General features: G+C 53.5%; 1 protein-coding gene across 1 annotated transcript in view; it reads left to right on the forward strand.

The window, feature by feature from the left end:
- The window catches only part of RET (ret proto-oncogene), a 50,427-nt gene extending 37,218 nt beyond the window's left edge, over nucleotides 1–13,209 (forward strand). Inside the window, exons 12-20 of the mRNA XM_013054560.2 lie at nucleotides 1,179–1,326; nucleotides 2,643–2,750; nucleotides 3,787–4,001; nucleotides 4,085–4,207; nucleotides 6,174–6,244; nucleotides 7,534–7,671; nucleotides 8,787–8,886; nucleotides 10,441–10,588; nucleotides 11,952–13,209. Coding sequence (XP_012910014.2) covers nucleotides 1,179–1,326; nucleotides 2,643–2,750; nucleotides 3,787–4,001; nucleotides 4,085–4,207; nucleotides 6,174–6,244; nucleotides 7,534–7,671; nucleotides 8,787–8,886; nucleotides 10,441–10,588; nucleotides 11,952–12,109 — 1,209 coding nt within the window. The 3' untranslated portion in view covers nucleotides 12,110–13,209. The remainder of the gene's footprint in view (nucleotides 1–1,178; nucleotides 1,327–2,642; nucleotides 2,751–3,786; nucleotides 4,002–4,084; nucleotides 4,208–6,173; nucleotides 6,245–7,533; nucleotides 7,672–8,786; nucleotides 8,887–10,440; nucleotides 10,589–11,951) is intronic.
- Nucleotides 13,210–13,431: the final 222 nt, after the last annotated feature.

Consider the following 13,431-nt stretch of genomic DNA (forward strand, 5'->3'; position numbering starts at 1 on the left):
CACATCTTTTAAGAAGATCAAATCAGTGCAGTCTGCACAGGCTCAGTGCCGTTTCCATGTGCAGTGAATTCTTTCCCAGGGCAGGGTGGAGGTGAGGACTCCAGGGTAACCACGATGATGCTCGAGCCCAAGACACGGTGCTAAGAGGAGGCTGCCTCTGCCCACGAGGAGCGCACACACCCGTACTTGGGTGTTCGGAAGCACAGCTGGGCTCGTCAGGGGCCATCTGTGTGGGTCAGAGCAGTGCACCCAGGCCACCCACATCCAGCTGCAGGGAGAGTTGGGGCAATGGATGCCTGGTGTTGGCATAGGAGGGGAGGTCCCAGGACTTCCCAGGATCCCCAGGACTTCCCAGGATGGGGCCAGGCTGGGGCCTGGGAAGCTATCCCAGAGTCATCTCAAGTGGGATTCCGGTGGGAAGACAGGGTGGGTAGAAGGTAGCATGATGGCAAGTGGGTGCGGGTTTGGGGAAACGGCCAGTCCCATGACAGGACCAGCTCCTTCCACGGGTCAGGAGGGAGGTTCCCAACTACCACTGTGGTACATTTTCTGGGGCAGCACATGGGAAAGTCTCCCTGGACACTTGCATCCATACCTGGGGATCCTGGACAGCTTGGGCCTCTGGTGCCAATGGAGTCCTCTTGGGGCTCCTTTGGATCTCTGGGGAGGACAGACTAGGACCTGGTCTGTAGGACATCAGTGGCTTGTGGGCCTGGTGTCCGAAGCGGAGGCAGCACCAGGAAGCTTGGTCTCAGCTCCCAGGGAAGAGGCCACACTCCCATGTGAAACACACACACACACACACCACCACCACCACCACCATCCCCAGAGACTAAGTAAGCCCTGAATTCCTTGTTTGAGAGACGAGGACATGGGCCTGGGATGGCTGAGGGCATGTTCAGTAAACTGGGGACAAGCAAGGGTCCAGGTATCCAGTGTCAAGGCCATTCTGTGGCAACAGCCGTCTTTCCATAAGGTGCAGGGTCCTGCCCTCAGTGCAGGGTCCTGCCCTTGGTGCAGGGGCATGCCCGTTGCCCACTAGGTCAGGTGGCAATGGTTTGCACACTGGAGCTTGTCCACTGGGGGCTCATTGATGGGTCTTGTCAATCTTCTTTTCCTCTTACCCTCACCAACTTTCTCCCTTCTCCTCTTCTTTCCCTTCCTTCAACCCCACATAGGAGGATCCAAAGTGGGAATTCCCTCGGAAGAACTTGGTTCTTGGAAAAACTCTGGGAGAAGGCGAATTTGGAAAAGTGGTTAAGGCAACAGCCTTCCGGCTTAAAGGCAAAGCAGGGTACACGACTGTGGCTGTGAAGATGCTGAAAGGTACCTGTCCAGACAGTGTGCACACGTGGCTCTCTAGGAGCCCTGAGGGCTGGCTGGAGCCACCCTGAAAACCAGAGTGCTGGCAGCCAGCCCGGGGCTTTCTAAAGAGCCCCCTCACCCACCATTCCTATTCTTGAGCGCCTGCATTCGGGAGACCCCTGCCATGGATGACATGGGCATCCTGGAGAAAAAGGGCAAAAGGACTTTCCTCAGTTGGAAGGTTCTAGAGTGGTGCTGCTTCTGCACCAACGTTGGGTAAAGATCGGAGTTTTTAAAAAATTAAAAGCCCTTTTGGTCTTGAACTGACAGCTCTCCCACCCTAGTCTGCCCCACTCATTCCTCTCAGCCAAGTGCTTCTGGGGTCCTGGTGAAGAAGCCACCGTAAAGACTGGCCCCTGTCCCTTGGGGCCCTGCCTGGCCCAATCCCTGGCGGCCCCCAGTGGGTCTGCCCCACCTCTGTGACGAGTCGTGCCACAATTCTGGCCCTAAATGAGCACATAATCACTCTGGGTTACACTGTGCAGGGTGCTTCTGATGCTTACCTAGGCTGTCAGAACAGGGTCTCTCCATCCCCCCTGAAGCCCCAGGCACTAAGGGGGCCCACTGAGACCATCTTCCAGGCCACCATATGTGGGTCCCTACAACCTCTCCCCCAGCTGTCCTCTCTCTTCCAAAGAAGCATGTGGCCAGAGGAGGCGATGAGGTACCGCTCGGCAGCGGGCTGTGCTGCAGCTGCCCCGGGAGGCCTGTGCAGCCCTCGCTTCTGGCTGCATACCCCTCCTGTCAGGCTTCAGCTCCTGGTGGAAGCCCAAGCACAGCTCTGTCTCCACCCACCCAGGATGCATGTGTTCAGTATGGCAGGAGGCCACCTCTGTGAAGTCCTATCATTCCCAGCTTTCTCCAGAGCCTCACCCTCCTGTTGAGTGCTTGGTCAGCAAGGGTTTTAGGACATGAGACAGTCCTCTTACCTTCCAGAAGGTAAGAGATGGTGATTGCAGAGAAATACTACCACATACATACACAGCCTGGTCCCAGGAGGGTTTTTGTGGAAAGACCCTACTGCTGTGGAAGTTGGCTGCTGGGGGTTGTTATTCCCTGGGAGCAGATGAGGCCGCTTTTGACTATCCTACAGGCTAAGAGAAGCCCCAAGCAGCAGGGTCCTTGGGGACCTTGTCTAAACCTGGGTAGGCTATCTAGGAAGGAGATAACCAGGGTCTGTGCAGACCTACCTTGTGGGTCCAGTGACCCAGACTGTTCACAGAAGGGGCTTCTAGAAGGGATTGCTGTTCAACTCACTGTGTTTATGTGCATTTCAGAGAACGCCTCCCCAAGTGAGCTGCGGGACCTGCTGTCAGAGTTCAACCTCCTGAAGCAGGTCAACCACCCGCATGTCATCAAGCTGCATGGGGCCTGCAGCCAGGATGGTAAGGCCGGCCAAGGGACAGGCAGCTACCCGGTGCAGGCCGGGGGTTCTGGGCTCCTTTACTCCTCCTCCTTCCCCTTCCTTGTCCTCTGTGGCTCTGGCCCCCACCTGGAGCATGTCCCCTCCCATGTTGGTGAGAGGACCAGGAAGGCCTGCTGCTGGAGTGCTAGTGTGAGGCCTCCACTCTGAGTGTGCTCCCTGGGCGGGCTGCAGCTGCTCCGAGGTCTCTGGTGGCATCCTGGTTTGTCAGGACCCTATTCCAGGTGGATCCCAGGGCAGGGAGCTCTAGAAACAGGTGGTGCGTCCTGGGCACCTCCTGGGGACTAGACGTGCCATGACCTCCAAGTGACCACTGCCCTAGCCCTGCAGGGTGAAGGCACTGTCACCCTTTCTCACATAAGGACACAGGAGATTGGCCTGGTCTGTGCAACATAAGGTCCTCTCGCCATTATGTGTGCATGTGTGCATAGATGTGCGTGCCGTGGGTATGAGAGGACAGGTGCACCAGGGAGAGGGCAGCAAGGACGCTGGTCGGCACCCGCAGGACTCCAGGCTGGGCCTGGGACAAGACAGCAGCTTCGGAAATGCTGAGGGCTGGGAGCAGGGAGGAAGCGTTATGTGAGGCTTCCCATCCTCTGCCTGCATCAGCCGTCGCCAGCCTGAGCTGCAGCGGGGCCGAGGATGTAGAAAGACACGACGTCCGAGCAGCAAGGGCATGCCTCCCAGGGGAGCGCTGTGTACAGTGGCCGACTGCCCTAGTGGATTGTGCTCAACCACCCAGGGAGCCTGCTTTAACACGCGCAGTGCAAGGAGAGCAAGCCATGCACGAGTGAGCTGGGACTGGAACACATAACTCCTGCTACTTGGCGCCCAGGCCACTGGCCAGAGTGGGGCTGTATCCTTCTGCCCACTTCTGGCAGGGTCGAGAGCCCGCCTGGGGACCCTGCAGCCTCCTTCCCTGCTCCCAGAGCTGGCCCAACTTCTGACGGCCCAGGACCCTGCAGACAGCCAGCTCACAGCCCCCTCTCGCCCCCCAGGGCCACTCTTCCTCATTGTGGAGTACGCCAAGTACGGCTCCCTGCGGGGCTTCCTCCGGGAGAGCCGCAAGGCTGGCCCGGGCGACGTGGGCAGCGGGGGCAGCCGCAGCTCCAGCTACCTGGACAGCCCCGGGGAGCGAGCCCTGACCATGGGCGACCTCATCTCCTTCGCCTGGCAGATCTCTCGGGGGATGCGGTACCTGGCGGAGATGAAGGTGTGTGCCGCGCCCTCCCGGGCCCCCACTGCCTGTGATGGGGGCCCAGGTTACAGGGGTCCCTGCTGTTGTCTTCCTCACAGCTTGTCCATCGGGACTTGGCAGCCAGAAATGTTCTGGTAGCCGAGGGGCGGAAGATGAAGATTTCGGATTTCGGCCTGTCCCGAGATGTTTATGAAGAGGATTCCTATGTGAAGAGGAGCAAGGTACCAGGTCCCCTGGGTTGGGTGACCCAGGGCTCCCTGGCAGGGTGGAGGGCAGGGGGCAGGGTTCCCACAATGGGTGGGGCAGAGCCCTTAGGACGCCGGGGGAGTGGAGAGCAGAGTCTTAGCATATGAACTTCTAGCCCTCAACTTCAAATTCTTCCCTGATTCCTGGGTCCCCAGACACCCAGCTCAGGGCTCACCCTGGGTCTGTTTCTTCTCTTCCTAAGGGCCACACCCGACCTTTCAGGGCACCCACTGGGGAGCTGGGGCCCCGCAGCCTCCCTTGGTTTTAATCACGACCGCTTTTGAAGGTCACCTAGTGCTATGGAAGTGATAGTTGTCTCTGCAGTGAGACAGGGTCTTGCTTCTACAGGGTGAAATGTCCCCTGTTCCCTCTGTGTAGCTTTAGCTCTTTACTCAAAGGAGACTGAAGTCAATACAGCTGAGCGTGACAATCATTCTGAGGCAGAAAGGAATGAACCACTTTACGGGTGAGGGTTCCTCTGGGCCAGGGGCCTGGGAACTCCCAACTGGGTGAGTTTGGAAGGCTCACAGGGAGGCCCTGGAGATGGAGTCCAGAAACACGGCATGGGGTTCTCAGATGCTTTCTCCAAACCTCTGAAATAGGTGGACTGGGGCCCTTCTGGGGAAGTCTGCTTCGCTGTGTCATCCAGTTCCCTGTGGCCCTTGTTCTAACCCTCCTAGTTCCACTGCTCTGTCGGTCACTCCCCTGCAGCCTCCTTGTGACAGACCAGATAGGACCACTCACAGGGCCATTCAAGAGCCACGGCTGACTGGCCTTCAGAACAGACACTGCTCAAAACAGCATACAAAAACCACTTGTGTAGCCCTCAGATCTGCTGTAAGGGGCCCGGAGAAGCCCCACGTCACCACAGGCTGTGAGGTTGAGGTTTCGTTTCTTCTGGGGTTTCTGTTGCAACGGCATCTCTCAGAACTGCCGAAGGGGAAGTGGAGAGGGGCTGCTTTCTGCCCCATGCAGGGGTGTGGACAAAGTCTTCCTACTTCCTGCTCTCGGTCCCCTGAGAAGAGCCCATGTCATGGAGCAAGGAAGTGTAGGTGTCTACACACGAGGCCCCCTGGAGAGCCCGGGTGGTAGGTAGTGTTGTTACAAACATGTGCCCCAGAAAGTCACACTTCATTAAGGATGTAAACGCTAAAGAATGCTTTAAAGAAAAAGAAATTACAGGACATGTTGCATTAAAATGCAACACACGCATTTTTGGTTGATTTTTGTCCTAAGACTTACCTATTCAAAAACCCTTCCTCAGGTTTCATTGGAAAGCGTCCATTAGGTGTGGCCCCAGCACCTCTACAGTGGGGACACTGTCTCAGAGGATGCTAGCAGGGCTCAGGAACAAAGTGATAGGTTAAAAAAAAAAAAAAAAAAAAAAAAAAGAAGCAGCCTCAAGGCATGGGAAACAGATTTCTTCCCTCAGGCCTTCTCAGAAGAGCTTTTAGTGTTTTTGTGTCAGAAGTCCACAGGATGGAAACACTGGAAGTTGGTTTCCCAAACTCATTCACCCTCAGAAAGGGGGAGATCTTCTGGATGTTGATCTTGGCCCACATGTTGGACATCACCACCCAGGGCAACCTAGAGCCCTCTGGACATGGCCATAGGGAGGCCTGACATGGGCATGGTGGTGATTCCTTCGGTTTCTTCTCACTAGAGATGTGGTGCGTGACAAGGATGCCCTGTGTAGCTATGGGCAGGCCAGCTGACTCCCTCCAGTATCTCAGCCATGCCTGAGAGACCCAGATTAGAATCCCAGCCCCTCTGAGGCCGTGCTGCCAATTCTGCATCTGGACGCACTCTGGATGGCATTACTCAGCATCCCTCCAAAGCTGGAAATGCCTGGGACACGGCCTCACCCTCCTCCACACCTCCCATCCCTGGTTCCCAGGGTGTCAGAGCGTTGTTAATGCCTTTCCTTCATTCCCTTTTTAGGGTCGGATTCCAGTCAAATGGATGGCAATCGAGTCTCTTTTCGATCACATCTACACCACCCAAAGTGACGTGTAAGTGTGGGTGTTGCCTTCCTGGGGTCGAGGTTACATACACAGTGCACCATGAGGCCTCTCTGGGCAGCTTGGCGGGGGGACAAGCGCCTATTGGCTCACACCAGCCATCTGCGATGACCCCCCCCCCCACGCAAGCTGAGGGGCCTTTGTGTATTTGTTCAGCAAATGGCAGGGGCCTATAGGATGGTTCTGAGAGTCACGGTGGAATGCATGAGAGCTGAGAGCAGGGAACTACAAATTCCGCTGATTGCTCCCCTTCCCAGCCCCTCCCTCTCTACTCTGGGCACCTTAGTGCCACCCAGGCCCAGCCAAACAGTTCGCCTCTGGGGACCTGAGCGTGGACTGGGCTCAGGCAAGTTCCGCTGGGAGTGGAATGGTCCCCACCCACAGGTAGGCTGGCCTTGAGTGAGTTGATAGGATGGTGTGTCCCTTACTGCTCAAAGATGGGAACCAAAACTTAGCCTTCCAGGTCAAACACAAGACTTGATAGTTTTCAAAAATACAACAGACTCATTTCTGAATGTTGTGCCATCCATAGAAATGCATGTCTTGAATACTGTGGGCTGGGGAAAGGCAGTGCCTGAGCAGTTCTAAACATCTGTGTTCAGATGACGTAAAGCCAACTGTAGACTGTTGGAAAATGCAGAGAAAAGGGTAATGAAGCCACTGAAAGTCAACTTGGATCCCACTGCCCCTAAGTAACTCCTGCCAGTCCTGGCATACATGGACCTTCTAGTGTTTTCTGTGGTGTGCCGGTATATGCTTCCTATTGCTCTAAGTGGGCTCATGTGATAATGCTGTTTTGTGATACGATTTTGTTCCCACTTCACAGTAAATTTTCCCTCACAATTAGATATTTCTCATAGCAGTGCCTTTTCTCTTCTAAGATTTTATGAAAGTTTCCAAGCCCACAGGAAAGGTGAAGGAATTGTGCGGGCAATGCTGTGTCCCATGGCCTAGGTCTCCATCTCGAGTGTTGCTGTATATGTTCGGCTGCTCTGTGCTGTCTCGGATGGTTTGGCGCGTCGCCACAAGGCCAGCCAAGTACCTCTTGTCGGTGTGAGGCCCAAGCCCAGACAGTGGCTTCATGGGGCTTCAGCACTGCAGGCATGAAAGTTGGGTGGTCAGATGGCTTCTTCCCCGCCCCATTCCACACCTGTCCATGCAGTCAGGCCTTGGCTGGCTCTTTGCCCTGGGGGCTGATTGGGTCAACAGCTGCTGGGAGGAGGGACGTCTGGCCTGCTGAGCCTAGTATGGCCTCTCACGGGTCATCTCGCTTCTCTTAGGTGGTCCTTTGGTGTCCTGCTATGGGAGATTGTGACTCTAGGGGGCAACCCCTACCCCGGGATACCTCCAGAGCGGCTCTTCAACCTTCTAAAGACAGGCTACCGGATGGAGAGGCCTGACAACTGCAGTGAGGAGATGTGAGCAGGCTTTGCTTTGGCCCATACTCCCTCCCTCCCTGTGCCCGAGCAGCCCTGGGCACAGGGTGAACTGGGTGGTGGGTAACAATAGGTCAGAGCACGCCAAGGCAGAAGTCAGAGAATCACCGTTGGGCACGATGGCAGATGCTGGGGACCCTGATTCTGCTGGGGGCTGAGTACGCTTCCTGGGACCAGGGTTGGGGCCGTGGTGATACATGAGGATGGAGAGTAGGGCCAATGAGAAGTAGTAGGAAGGATCAAAGGGTTCTTCAGGCCCAGGAAGCAGATTAAGCCCAAGGCCTATCCCCACAGGACCGTTGGGGAGGGGCAGGTAATTCAGAATGACCTTAGGGGATGCGTGTTGGGGAGTGCCCGCGTGGAGGCACAGAGGTCAGCAGGGGTCAGGCAAGAAGACCTGGCACTGCCACCCAAGAGCACCTTCACATACAGTGATTCCAGCAGATGCTTCTCAGAGGACAGGCTGAGAACCCATGAGAACGGGGCCATCACAGGCAGAAATGTGCTAGTCCATTCATTCCACAAAATGTGTTGTGCACCTGCCACATGCCTGGCTCGGGGCTAGGTGTGGGAGTGCAAGGGTGAACAGGTGCCATCCCCCTGGGTGGCCTGAGCTGGCAGCGGCTGGCCCAGTGCACAGCCACATGGCAGCCCGGGGGCCCAGCAGCTGTGCCAGGGACCCAGGGAAATGGGGAAGTGAGGAAGGCAGCAGACAGAGGTATAATTGGCAGAAGTTTCGTTTGTCTGTTTCTACAACCAGTCATATTGCCTAAGAGTTTGAAAGACTGGCATTGCTCCCTCAGCCACCGTAGTGGGTTTGGCATCCTCTCAGCTGTTTATCTGAAAGGAAAGTGAAGACAAATCTCTCTCAAGGGAGAGGAGGAGACTCAGAAGATGCTGGACCACAGCACCACGCACCCTGAGCGCCTAGTGACCCCTCAGATCCTGGCCCAGCTCAGAGAACAATGTCAGCGAGCAGAGACAGCTTTGGGGTTTGAGAACAGAGCCGTCTGGGCCCAGGGCATGGTGCCAGGTGCAGCAGCTGTGGTTGGGCAGTCCTTGCTGGGTCGTAACTGCCTACCCGTGCTTCCCACCAGGTATGGCCTAATGCTACAGTGCTGGAAGCAGGAACCGGACAAGAGGCCGGTGTTTGCTGACATCAGCAAAGACCTGGAGAAGATGATGGTTAAGAACAGAGTGAGTACCTGGAGCCAATTGCTGGTGTCGGCCATCTGTCGGCTGAACATGGCAGTGGGGGGACTCCCACCTCACCCCAGTTCTATGGAGTTCCCAGTGCAGGGGCAGAGCAGGTCTGTACAAAGGGAGGTGGTCACGCTGTCTCCCGAGGGCAGCTAGCATCTGAACCCTTCTCTTTGAACCTGGCCCCTTCTCAAATCATAAAGAAACCCAGATTCTTCCCTTTGTACTTTCAAAGTATCCATCGATAGGTGTGAGAGGCAAATCTCAAGGTCAAAATAATTTTTAGTAACAGAACATGAGAGAGTAGAGTTGAAGTGGGTATCCTAAATTCAAATGCCACGAGGGGCCCAGTGGGTGGTTGGAAGTAGCTAGGGAGTGGTGGGGACTGTGGCAGCCAGGAGCACGCCAGCCCCTCTGAAGGACCCCTTACTGTAACCACACACAGTCTAGAGGCATAGGAGTGTCAGAGTGTCAGGTCTTCTGAATTTTAAAGGATATTTATGTTAAGTTTTCCACTCTCTAATGTTAGTAACTCATTTAAATTTCCAAAAGCTCAGTCTAGTCCAAATAAAGCATTTTTGGGAGCCTAGATTCAGCCCATGTGCCTCCAGCCTATAACTCTGTAGGTAAATGAGAAAGCCAACAAGTTTAAGCTAATATTTATTGAGCAACTGCTATGTGCCATATTCGGTCTCAGATGCTGGGAATACAAGTAAACAAGACAAGCGCAGATCTTGCTTTCAGGGTTTCATCTTTGCACTGACACATTTACTAAAAGTTGGCATTTCTTCATACACAAAAACAAAGGTGCATAGTGTAGAATGCTTGTAATAAAACCTAACATCAGTGTACCACTTGGGCCAAGCCTCCAGATCCTGGGAACACAGGGTTCCCTTAAATAAAAATAACAGGTGATGCCATGAGAACCAGCCTTCCTAGGACAGAACTGAGAAAATCCAGGAAAATGGTAAAACTGTTCTTGACACATTTAACCAGGGTGGCGGCAGGGGCAGGCACTGGGAAATCACCAGGCTTAGGAGCTGAAGCCCCATAGCAGCACCCTATGGCCAGCCCACCTCGACAACTTCAGATTTCTGGCCCTGATGTGCTGTTCTAGATGGTATGGGTCCTCAGAGGAAAGCTGAAAAGTGTCCAGCACTTTAAAAAAAGTGTCGGAGATGCTTCCTGGTCCTCCCACATGAGTAACGGGCTGCAATGAGCTCTCCCGGAGCCTCGGGTTTGGTAAACAGGCCAGTTCTCCCGTGCTGGGTGTGGTACCCCTTTATGCTGCAGAGGTAGCACTAAGGCAACAAAGGAGTCCATTTCTGCCCTTCAAGAAGGTGAATTTCTAGAGCGAGCAATGAGGGCTGTGGAGCAAGGCCAGCAAAGCAGAGGCTGGGAGAGGGGCTGTCTGGCCAGGGCTCAGATATCGCAGAGAAGCTAGTAAGCCAGCACGGGGTGGGACTCAACCAGGCCTTCTGCCTTTGGGCGGGGAGGGGCTGGGGGCAAGTCCACCTGTGAGTGGGGTGACTGGCCATCTGTCTCTTCCAGGACTACTTGGACTTGGCCGCGTCCACCCCATCTGACTCCCTGCTTTACGACGACGGCCTCTCGGAGGAGGAGACGCCCCTGGTGGACTGTAATAGCGCTCCCCTCCCTCGAGCCCTCCCCTCCACGTGGATTGAAAACAAACTCTATGGTAGAATTTCACATGCATTTACTAGATTCTAGCAACATCGTTCCTCTCTGCACTATCCTTAACTCTCTGTAATGCTTTTTAAGAGTGTTTCTGGTCTGAATGAAACCAAAGTTCCCTCTGAACCTTTTTATTTGTAAATGTCTGACTTTGCATCCGTTTACATTCAGGCATTTTTGAAACTATGTTTGTTTTGTTTTTTTTTTAAAGGATGTGAAAATAAGTATAATGACCACTACTGCCCAGCCACAGGATTATGAAGAAGAAAGAGAGCTGGGCAGAACTCTCAGGGGATATTGAGAAAATGATAAATAAGTCATTTCTGGGGTGGGGAGGTATCAAGTCATAATATTTCTTATTTAACTACTGGGATAAATTTACCCAATGTGGGGAGGCATTTAACTGGGACAGGAGGAACCAGCGCCACCCTGACTGCATTGAGGGCACAGCCGGTCCCTCCCAGACCCCACGTGGGCGGGTAGGTGGCTCTCAGAGGCCACTCAGTACTGGGAAGCAGTGGCCAGCCCGGTCCGAGCCCCGCCCACATGCCCGCAGCCAGGGAGGATACGTGCAGACTCCTGTTTTCACATCCTTTGCATCACACACTGTCCTGACAGTTGTCACTTACGAAGTCAGTGCTAAAAGCTGGAGCAAATGCTTTTGAAAGAACATAGTCTGTGGTGCTGTGGTCTTGCAATGGACAGTAAATACGGTTCTTGCCAAAACTCCTTCTTTTGTCTTTAATTAAATACTTGAAAATTTTTGTGTTTCCTAACTTAATCATTGACTGTTTTTAAATCTGGGAGTTTGAAACATTTTTCGGCCGAGATTGTTCCTTTTGCATGCCTCCTGAGTCACTGATTCCTTGCTGGCTTTGGGTCTAGCGCTACACGCCATTTGTCCTGCCGACGCTGTGGGGCTCGCCCGCGTGCACCCTTGATTTGGAAGATTCTGTCCTCCGTGGTGGGCTTGGATGGAAGACGAGTAGGCTTCTTACATTAGAGAACTTTTTATAGAAGCTTCCCCACTGCAGTAAGCCCTTTAACTCACCACTGTTTTATGCTGCCTTAGAAAAAAGACTGAAACAGGTCAACAGATATTTATATCAGATTTCAGAGTTCGAAGCTCATAAAAAGGCAAAATTGGCAGTTTCTGTTATGTTCCAGTTACCAAGAGAGCATGTGATCTTTCCCCCAAAAATGTAACCTTGTTTTTGGAAAGCTGGAGCATGAAAACATTCGTGTAATTGGCACAGAAACTAGAAAGTTTGGTTTGAACCTCAAAGGGAGTTTTGCCAAGGCCTTACTGTTTGCACATGAAGTGTTGGTTCTTCAGTGCAGAACAAATGATCTGTTTTCATTTTTAGGCATGTCAGACCCGAACTGGCCTGAAGAGAGTCCTGTACCACTCACGCGAGCTGATGGCACTAACACTGTGTGTCCAAGATATGCAAATGATAGTGTATATGCTAACTGGATGGTTTCACCCTCAGCGGCACAATTAACGGACGCATTTGATAGTTAACATTTCTTTGGGAAAGGTAACGGGCTCCCAAGGGGAAGAAACGTACCGAGAACGGAAAGTCTGCCGGCCCCTCCTTTGTACACTTAACACTGGCTGGTGATTTTCCCTCCTGGCAGACATAGCCACTGGACCCAAGTTGCGAGTCCAGCCTTTTTTTAGTCCTTCCTCTTTGGCCCTCAGCAGCAGCCTGTGTTGGCCCGTGTTGACCAGGGACAACCACACACTCTGTGCTCACACACGTGGGTCCCTCGCTCACTACCTGAGCTGTCTGATTTTTCTGGTTGCCGCCAAACAGGGCACCAAGGTTTAAACACGAAGCACACACACACACACCAGAAGGGCAACAGGAAAAATAAATAAATTTTAAAAACCTGACCCAAACGACATGTCCTTGTTCAGAACAAGAGTCCAGCAAGGCCTCAGAGTGAGGTCAAAGCCTCCCTCTACCCGCACCCGCCAGGGCTGGAGGGGACGAGGGGACCTCGGGATGGGCCTCCGCTCAACGTTTGAGATCTTAAGAATGGTTTTTTAGAATCATGGCACCATTTCTTAGGAAGACCTTTGATTTTTATCATGATTTAAATGATTCTTAAATGTAGCACAATGGAGAGGTTGGCTGCCATATTTGCGATGTAGAGGGGTGGTGTGAGGGGAGAGGGCTCACCAGACACTTCAGTCCCCATCACTGAGTAATCACTGCCCCCTGACGAGAACGGTATGAAGCAAAGGGGCATTTGAGTGGCCTTGGGTCGAAGGGATTGCTGACTTGGCCGCCATGAATTCCTCTGCTACCAGCCTGCCAGCTGTCAGCACACCACAACATCTGGTGCCCGAAAGCAGGGGCTCATCTCACACAGCGGGAGTGGGTGGGGCTAGGCTCAGTCTAAAAGGGACCGTCAAGCTAGCTGTGTTAGAAGTAAGGCTGACAATAGCCAAGGACTGCTACACCTCTGATTACAGTTCTGATGTGGAAAGACAATGTTTTGGCTCTCATAGAGCTTGTGTGAAAAGGTATGTGCATCCACTCTTTTCTGTGTTTGTAACGCAATGCTGCTCTAGCAGGACATTTCTGTTTACTAGATTCTGATCATGACTCATAAGCTTTTTGTCATTCTTCACGGCTTGTTTGTGGTCACGGACACTCAGCGCTCCTCCCATCTTGTGGGGGTGGCTTTTGGGAAGTCCCCGGCAGCTCTTCTGTCTGCAACTTCGGCAGAGAGACTCGGTGACCAACACCCTGCCTGGTTTTCCGACTTAAAGCCCGGTGAAGACAGTGTCTCATCCAAATACTGTAGCTTAGAGGCATTTCACAAAAGCAGTAA

Source organism: Mustela putorius, unplaced genomic scaffold (assembly GCF_011764305.1).
Source record: "Mustela putorius furo isolate JIRA1106 unplaced genomic scaffold, ASM1176430v1.1 tig00003909_pilon_pilon_pilon, whole genome shotgun sequence".
NCBI classification, from domain to species: Eukaryota; Metazoa; Chordata; class Mammalia; order Carnivora; family Mustelidae; genus Mustela; species Mustela putorius.